Genomic DNA, 9,385 nt, shown 5'->3' on the forward strand with positions numbered 1-9,385 from the left:
TATTTTATTGATTAATACTACTGTATTACTGTAATTAATATTTATCTTTATAACTTATGGTTTTATAATTATAATAATAATAATAAAATAATGCTTAACAAACCCTGCAAAGTGCCATAGTGGCATTTCTTTAAAATAAAAGTAGTTGGCAATCATGTCCTTTTCTTATAACGATTATATTTCTACTTGCAAATTCTCTACCAGTCTATACCCTAACGTATGAAAAAATGTCATACTTGTCTCCCAATCATGTCCTTTTCTTATAACGATCTGTTGATCGGTAGTATTGTGCTCGTCGTTGGGCCACCATTGGTTGCGCCTTCAACGACGTTGATACTAGCAACCGTCGATGGCTATGTCGTTGAATGTTGCGGTGCTAATTGTCTTTGTTCGGCATAATTGAAGACGAGGGATAATTTGATTTTTGATTAAAAAATAAATAAATAAATAAATACAAAGATGAAGCCGAAATAAATAATCATAATAATAAAAACATATTTAAAGTGGGTCAATGTAGTGTGACATGTGTTATGGATACTAGTGATGAGTTTAGTAATAGGAAGAAGTTGTTGAGATGACGTTAATGTATCACAATCTAAATTTAGTTGTACGACAGGTATAATAAGGTTAGTATTATAAAACTTCTGAAATTTTTAATCCTTGATATTTTTCATACATTTAAATGTATCAACTATCAAATAACAACCCATCCAGAAAGTTGGATGAAAAATTGATATGAACGTTATGATTCTTGATATTTTATGACATAGTGTATGTGAAACTATGACCTGTCAGGTTCTATCTCTATCACAACACACAACGTCATAAAAATTAAAAACATACACTTTCTTGTATCAACCGCCATTAACAAACTATATCTGTTTTATTTCCCATATTTTAATACCCTAGATTCCAAAAATAACTTGAAAACAACAACAAAAAAATCACTTTCAATATTATTATTCATATCAATATCACATGGCAGCTACTACTTCTTCACAGTCCAAACACTACCCCAAGAAAAAACCCACCACCACCATTTCCTTCCGCCGCCGTCGTATCAAAAAAGAAACCACCATTTCCACCACCGCCGTCCCCGCCACCACTAACCACCGCAATCCATCTGCCGTTTCACCGGAAAACACTTCCTGGTGCTGCCCTCCCGGTGTGTCCTCTTACAAACCACCAACTCCACTACCCATTTCTTGTTCACCGGCGCCGGAATCTTTTTCCATCGAAAAGCATCGACTTTCTAACTCGGAGTCAAATCTTGAGAAACCCCAATTGATACCCACAACCACAATGTCACCAACCACCGTGTACGGCGGCGCCGGTAATTATCAAGAAAATTTAGTACCGTCTTCTTTTACACAATTCAACACCGCCCTCACTGCCGGACTTTTAAATCCGGTGTCATCGCCGCCACCCACCATCGATAAAACCCGATCCAGCCCGACCCTTTTTGAAATGATGGCTAATGAACCGGATTCAAAGATCCAAAATAATGGTGCAATCACAGCCCTAAAAAGACCTAGCAATGTTGGTTATGTGATCCCACCAATGATTGTTGTTGACAAACAATCTTTGTTGCAACAAAGGTTGTCGGAAATGTTGTCGTGTCGGAGCCCTGGAAACCGGTTTAATGATCCGAATTCAAGTGATGTGAAGTTGACTTTGAGTTCAAAAGATGGGTTTAGTGTTTGTTTGAATGTTCATAGGCAGATCTTGGTGGTTCATAGTCGATTTTTCGCCGATAAGTTATCGAATTATCGTAAGCAATCGGGACAACAAGGACCACAATTAAGAGGGTTGATTGATAATATGAATCCTTATATTGTTGAAATTGCTGATTGTGATGATATTGAGGTTTATATTGAGTCAATTAGGTTGATGTATTGTAGAGATTTGAGGAGGAAGCTAATGAAGGATGATGTTTCTAGGGTTCTTGGTATCTTAAAGGTAATCCTATTAGTTAATCATATTTAATTTACTTTACAGTTAAATTGCACTATGTTTTTCTGATTAAAGTTTAGTAGGAGTAAAAGTAATGATAAATAATAGGCCTAAATCATCATTTTAAAGATAAATATAATCCTTTAATGTTTGAGAAATGCCTTCGGCAGATTCTCAATTGGGCATTTAGTTTTATTTTCGATATATACTCAAGTATCTAATAATAGTAATCACTTGCTTAATGCTCATTGAAACATTCTTCTATGCAGCTTAACTATTTATACAATCGTAATTGGCATTATTAGATAGTTGTTATTTGAATGTAGTAACATTTTTTTGTTGGAATTTTTGAACGAATAATCCAGGCTGATGAAATTCATGCATAACATCAAAATTGGACATGAGAAATGATGCCATAATTGATGTTGTACTACTTTGATACTTGAATTGATCGGTTTCATTCATGATTTAACATTAGTGATTTTGCGTAATTTATGAGTAGTAAATGTATAAAATGCTTTCATTGTTTTCTTTTCGGGAATGCTTTGATTGGAACAAAATGATAATTTTATGCCTTAGACTTATCAATCAAGAGAAACTAGTTAGATATAGACGTGCGTTTGGAAAGTGATATTCTAATTCATGCAATTTCAAGTCATATTAGTTAGTTTCTAGCATTTTAGTAACCTATTTCTTATAATTATGTCATTGTTTTGTGGTAAAATAGCCATATAGGTTTGTTTAACTCGTTAGATACTAATGCAACTTTAAGCAAATTGTAGAGAAACATTACTAGAAGCACATATAAACACCATCGCCTGCAACACTCTATAACAACTAAACGGATACACTCTATAACAACTAAACGGATAAGGTTTTCCTCATTCAGGCTGCCCAGACTACCCGGGGAAAAAGCGTATTTTTTACCGAGATGTACATTGCCTAACCGGTATCCCATGATCGATTTCGACTTTTTTTCTCTAGCCATATATGCTTTAAGTGAGGTTTGAACCTGAGACCTCTTGGGAGGCACTCAGGGTCCCACTGGGCTATCTTGGATTCTTGGGATGGTTTTAAACTGATACTGTGAATATCTGATTTTAATTGTCCAATATGTTATAATTACTTTAAATATGTACAACTAATGTATATTTATGTATATTTATATTTATGTATATTTTAAATCATCTAATAGGTTGTCAATGTGTTTTGTAACATAGGTGTCAGCCGCAATCGGTTTCGATGCCGGCGTATTATCTTGTTTAGAATACTTAGAAGCTGTTCCATGGGCCGAAGATGAGGAAGAAAAGGTTGCATCTTTATTATCCGACCTTCAACTTGATAATGTTGCTGCGGGTGAAGTTTTAAAGCGTATTTCATTTGATGTTAATTCTAATTCTAATGATGATAACATTCAAGAAAATCAAGACATACTTCTGAAACTTCTAAATGTCGTTTTAGAAGGAACGGATGAAAAAGCAAGGCGAGATATGAAAATTTTGGTCTCAAAGTTGCTTCATGAAAATTCATCTAAAAATGATCTAAAGAAAGAATCTTTGTACTCCGCGTGTGAAAAATGTTTAAGTTTGTTACAAGATTGTTTCTTGAAAGCTTCTAAAGGGGATTTTCAAGATGTTGCTCAAATTATAAGGCAATCGGGTAATTTACATTGGCTTCTTGATATTTTAATCGATCGACAAATTTCAGAGGATTTTTTGAAATTATGGGCATCTCAAACCGAATTATCAGAAGCTCATTCGAAAGTGCCTGCGATTCATAGATATGAAATTAGTAGAGTTACATCAAGATTATTTGTGGGTATCGGAAAAAGTCAACTCTTGGCTTCGAAAGAGTCAAAGTGTTTGCTTTTACAAACATGGTTGGAACCTTTTTATGATGATTTCAATTGGATGAGAAGAGGGTCAAGAGGGCTAGACCGTAATTTAATCGAAGAAGGTTTGAGTAATACTATTTTGACTTTACCGCTTACTTGGCAACAAGATATCTTTATGTCGTGGTTTGACCGGTTTTTAAACTCGGGTGATGATTGCCCGAATATACAAAAAGGGTTTGAAATTTGGTGGAAACGTGCGTTTTGGAGAAAACCCGAAACGCAAAGGCAGATTCATATTACAAATGCAAATGGCCGAAACTCATGAGATTCGGTTTTGATGGCTTCCCGCTGTTCTTGATCACCGTTCGTTCGTTTGTTCTTGTTTCTTCATATAGATCAGGTACTATTGAATTCCATTTGTCACAAAAGATTATATCAGTGACAGGATTCTTATGAGTCAAAGAAGTCGGTTAGTCAAAGTCAAACCTGTTTATATATGAATGATCTTACTCTACATTTTCTTGTTGATGTTCTTTAATTTTAACTTGTTTTCGCTGTTCAAAGTAGTGGAATATAAGACTTTATATCAAATTGGAGAAAGAGGATTTGTTTATTTTTACTAGATTTGTGCATATGACATTTGGTGTGGAATTTGTTACCTTTTGCTTCGTAACGGATACGTTATGTTAAAGACATTTGGGGGTGGATTATGCAACTGCGTGGATGGACGCGTGGGTGATTTAGTCCTTCATGGGTGATCCTGAATTGCTGTCAAGAAAAAACAACATTAATCCCTAGTGACTATATAGGATTTCAGTTCACCATAAAACAAAGACTATAACAAGTGACCAGTTGACCAATTTACTTGCACAATCAAAATTCAGAACCATAGTTGACCAAACTATACAAGACTTATACCAAGGACTACACATGACTACTACGATTACCAATATCAAACAAAGGTAATACATATATAAAAATATTGGCAAGGAGGGACATTCTAACCCAATATACATTTTTTGAGCATCTACCTTATCACTTTTGCAAGCAATCTATCTACCTAAGCACAAATTCAATTCTTAAAGCTAGTCTACGAGGTTACCCTTGCTTTTTTCACCACATAAAAGATTAATAGAAGTCGAATTTAAATGATTGAGCATATTTTGAAGATCTTTAAGTAAACGAGTTCAACTTCGAACTTATAATATCAAGATTGAAAAAGAGTGCAAGACTAAATGAGTCGTGTTCGAGTCTAGGCGAGCTAGACTTGACGCCCCTTCTACATACTAAAGAGTGATTTATAGGTATTAAATATTAAATATAAATAATATAGAAAACAAAACAAAGAGCAAGTAAAATGAATAAACTTTCTCATTCAATATGGTTATTAGGGCCCAAGCACTTCAATTGATTTAATTGAAAAAGCCCATTAAGCTCGTATATATTTAAAAAAATCAACTTCTATTTTGTCACTACATCTCGAGTGACATGGCTTTTCCCTCTTCCGATTATCTTTAAGAGCGTGTCATTTTACCCTGGTATATGCATTCTAACCGAATTAATGTGTGACCGTTTTAAACCCTTTCCAGATCACCACTACAAGATTTAAACTTGAAACTTCTTATAATGATCTCATAGTCGTATCCTCTTGGCACTTGAATTTTTGAGACATCTTAAGAAGCTTAAAAATGGATGAATAGATAAAAATATGAAAAAGCCGTATTCAAGTCGCATGCATCATATGTGACACTTTGAAATCTCTGATGCATGTGTGTTATAGAAATTCTTCATATGAATATAACACATGTGTGAATAGTGTTGCGACCAATCGGAGGTTGCTATGTAATTCGGTCATTAGTATGTAAGGAAATATTTGTATTTTCTTAGTTGGTTAAGTAAAAATACATATTTGCAACTCTACTAATAATTTTTTTTCTTTTTTTGAAAAAGCAAGAAAATATTATTTATTGCTTACTATAAACACTTACAAGGTTATAGAATGTATGGGTATGAGTGTATGACCCATATCATTTAATCAACACTCATGAGTTGGTTAATGTTAGTTATCTAGACAAATTGAGAATATGTGCCAATCACATCACAAAATGCATGCCAATCACATCACAAAATGCATATCGTATTTATCTAGGGTGATGATCCGTACACCACCAATTTTTAGTCATACACCACTAAATATGTTTTACAGTGTTGTACAATACAATATCATCATGTATGTTTGGTGGTGTGCGACTAAAACTTGGTGGTGTATGGATCACTCCCCATTTATTTATCTCATAATCCTTTTCTTTTCCTTATTAAACAAAAACAAATAAATTAACTACTAAAGTCGTTAGATTTATCAACAAAATTAACTCCTTTACTTTTGACGGACTGTCCTGACCGGAATAAACATGCCGGAACATAGACGATAGGGAGACGGCAAAGGATATTAAGTAGCAACAAAATGTAATCACTCATCAATTGTGTTAAACAACAAAGGAGTGGTGGTGGCATGGTAAGACCATGACATTTCAATGTGGAGGTCAATGGTTTAATTCCTGCCTTTCACAAAATTATCTCTCATGAGTCATGGCCACGGAGATCCACCTGCAATTAATGACTCAGGACTGTTCACAAAGCCGGTAGTCACCATGAGATTTGTCAGTTTAAAAAAGTTAAAAACCCAGGTTAATAAAAAAAAAACTTATGTTAAACAATAAATTCTCAGTAAATTATAATATTTCATTAATCGGTAGAAATCATAGAAATTCTAAACTCATCACTTATGTAGTTATGTTAAACAGTAAATTATCCGTAAATTATAATATTTCATTAATCGGTATTTTTAAAAAGTAAATACAAATCATAGAAATTCTAAACTCACAAACGAGCGGGACTCTATATACTAAACAGGAGTAACTATAATCTCTAGTCTAACATTCCAATAGTTAAATCGCAAAAGTTCTGACTGCAAGAAAAATTAAATATGAACCCTGAACTTCATAGTTGGGTCATATCTTAATGTTTAAACCCTTAACTTGATAGTTGGGTTAGATCTTAATACTTATATATATTTAAACTTTTAACTTCATAGTTGTAGTTGAAATTTAATATAGCTAGATAATTTTTGGTGAGGATGTTTTTTTCCTAGCAAAGCAACTACTATACTTTTAACCGTTAAAGAATCTAATAACAATAAATTAGCAGATTAACTATAACTTCAAAATATAATCATATATGTAGTGATCTACAGGATTTGAACGCGAATCTAGATCTCGTGGCAGACAACTATATATGCTTTAAGAGTTGGGATTTTGGAAGTAATCCCATACATATCTTTGGTTGATTATATAAATACTTTATTCCATTTTAAGCATGTTTACATCACTAATTGTATTAGGTTTATCTTGTTAAAAGTCGTTTAGCTGGCTTAATCGCCTTTTTTGACCACTTAACTTATAGCGTCGTGTTAATGAATTAATTATATCTCATACTTATCTTATAAAACCATATATGAACATCTTAAGGCCATTAATTATCCATAACATCTTTTTTTTCGGGTAAAGGGTAATCACCCGGTAAATATTATTGATAATGCACAATTAGAAGAATGTCTATAAGATAATACGACTCATAGACATGAAACAACCAAAGGCTACACCAAATCAACCAACACAACCAAAACACATCACACAAGAATTAAATTTGCCATGCTATCTTCATCTTTCGAACATGATGTGAGTCCTTGAACTTTACCGACATCAACTTTAATCGGACGGTCCAATAGATGATGTTAAACAGCTTGTTCGGGTCTCGAGATTCACCTTTAGAAAGCCTAGTGTTACTTTCTTGCCAAATGAAATACACCGTAGCACCGAAAATAAATTTTGCCAACATAACACGAGCCACTCTTCTATGAGCATACGAAATGATAAGCTGAATAATAACCTTCCAATTGTCACCAATACCCGGGATCAAAATAAACCTCTTTATCTTGTCCCAAACCTGCTTAGAATAGCTGCACTCGAAAAACAAATGGGTGTGTGAATCTAGCAGCGATTTACAGAGATAACACGCCATCATTCCTTGAATCGAACCACGTACATCCCACGACCTCAACTTGTCGTGAGTTTTTAAATGCTCACCCATCAATAGCCATGAAATAAATGAATGACGAGGGATGCAATTTGGGTACCATACCATTGAAAACCACTCAACCTGTTGAGCACGAGGCCTCAGTGATTTCCAAGTAGCATTAGATGAAAAGTTCACCAAATTACCTTCAGAATCTTTCCAGAATACTCTATCAACCTGCGCAAGATTGGGAATTGGAATGTGCATTAGAAGAGGAAATTTAGTCACCCATTCTGGTGGCCACTTCCACTCAGCTTGGTCGATCAGGTCATCAACTTTGGAACGTTTATTAAGAGTTGCATGATGAATCTCTCTTGATGTAATCACATCCGCAAGAGGCCCGAAATCGTTCCATGAATCGTACCACGCTGATGTTTGCAAGCCATTACCAATCACATGAAAAATCAAGTGTCGGATACGGTGTCTAATACTCAGAATCTTACGCCAACCCCAGCTCCCCGAAGCCACATTATCTACTACCCAAAAGTTGATGTGTTGTAAACGGTAATTGTGAATCCATTTAACCCAAAGCGTTTGTTTACAAGTAATAATATTCCAGATGTGATACGCCATTAAAGCAATATATCATGTTTTTAGACTTTTAATACCGAGACCACCCTCTTGTTTAGGAAGACAAACCGTCGATCACTTGACTTTTGCTTTACCCCGCTTCATCTTGAAATGTCCCGTTCTTATTGATTAAAAACGTTCCATATTAATTGATTTCGTTGCGAGGTTTTGACCTCTATATGAGACGTTTTTCAAAGACTGCATTCATTTTTAAAACAATCCATAACCTTTATTTCATAAATAAAGGTTTAAAAAGCTTTACGTAGATTATCAAATAATGATAATCTAAGATATCCTGTTTACACACGACCATTACATAATGGTTTACAATACAAATATGTTACTTCGAAATCAGTTTCTTGAATGCAGTTTTTACACAATATCATACAAACATGGACTCCAAATCTTGTCCTTATTTTAGTATGCAACAGCGGAAGCTCTTAGTATTCACCTGAGAATAAACATGCTTTAAACGTCAACAAAAATGTTAGTGAGTTATAGGTTTAACCTATATATATCAAATCGTAACAATAGACCACAAGATTTCATATTTCAATACACATCCCATACATAGAGATAAAAATTATTCATATGGTGAATACCTGGTAACCGACATTAACAAGATGCATATATAAGAATATCCCCATCATTCCGGGACACCCTTCGGATATGATATAAATTTCGAAGTACTAAAGCATCCGGTACTTTGGATGGGGTTTGTTAGGCCCAATAGATCTATCTTTAGGATTCGCGTCAATTAGGGTGTCTGTTCCCTAATTCTTAGATTACCAGACTTAATAAAAAGGGGCATATTCGATTTCAATAATTCAATCATAGAATGTAGTTTCACGTACTTGTGTCTATTTTGTAAATCATTTATAAAACCTGCATGTA

The 9,385-nt window shown here is 34.2% G+C and overlaps 2 protein-coding genes across 2 annotated transcripts; one reads left to right on the forward strand and one right to left on the reverse strand.

Moving 5' to 3' along the window:
* The first annotated feature begins 913 nt into the window (after positions 1-913).
* Positions 914-4,361, forward strand: LOC139858185 (BTB/POZ domain-containing protein At1g63850-like). Its single transcript, XM_071847040.1, has 2 exons — positions 914-1,959; positions 3,174-4,361. The coding sequence occupies exons 1-2, from the start codon at positions 979-981 to the stop codon at positions 4,110-4,112; spliced, it is 1,920 nt and encodes a 639-aa protein (XP_071703141.1). The 5' UTR covers positions 914-978; the 3' UTR covers positions 4,113-4,361.
* A 3,125-nt stretch (positions 4,362-7,486) lies between these two features.
* On the reverse strand, positions 7,487-8,494 carry LOC139860494 (uncharacterized). Its single transcript, XM_071849250.1, has one exon. It carries the CDS (start codon positions 8,492-8,494, stop codon positions 7,487-7,489), a length of 1,008 nt encoding a protein of 335 aa, XP_071705351.1.
* Between the last annotated feature and the right edge of the window lie 891 nt (positions 8,495-9,385).

The sequence above is a fragment of the Rutidosis leptorrhynchoides genome, chromosome 7 (assembly GCF_046630445.1).
Source record: "Rutidosis leptorrhynchoides isolate AG116_Rl617_1_P2 chromosome 7, CSIRO_AGI_Rlap_v1, whole genome shotgun sequence".
Lineage (NCBI taxonomy): Eukaryota > Viridiplantae > Streptophyta > Magnoliopsida > Asterales > Asteraceae > Rutidosis > Rutidosis leptorrhynchoides.

Bases quoted from the DNA above. Each gene is read 5' to 3' on its own strand.
- LOC139860494 (XM_071849250.1), bottom strand. From the start codon at position 8,494: ATGGCGTATCACATCTGGAATATTATTACTTGTAAACAAACGCTTTGG.
- LOC139858185 (XM_071847040.1), top strand. From the start codon at position 979: ATGGCAGCTACTACTTCTTCACAGTCCAAACACTACCCCAAGAAAAAA. The intron at 1,960-3,173 runs GTAATCCTATTA...TTTGTAACATAG, and splicing joins GGGTTCTTGGTATCTTAAAG to GTGTCAGCCGCAATCGGTTT.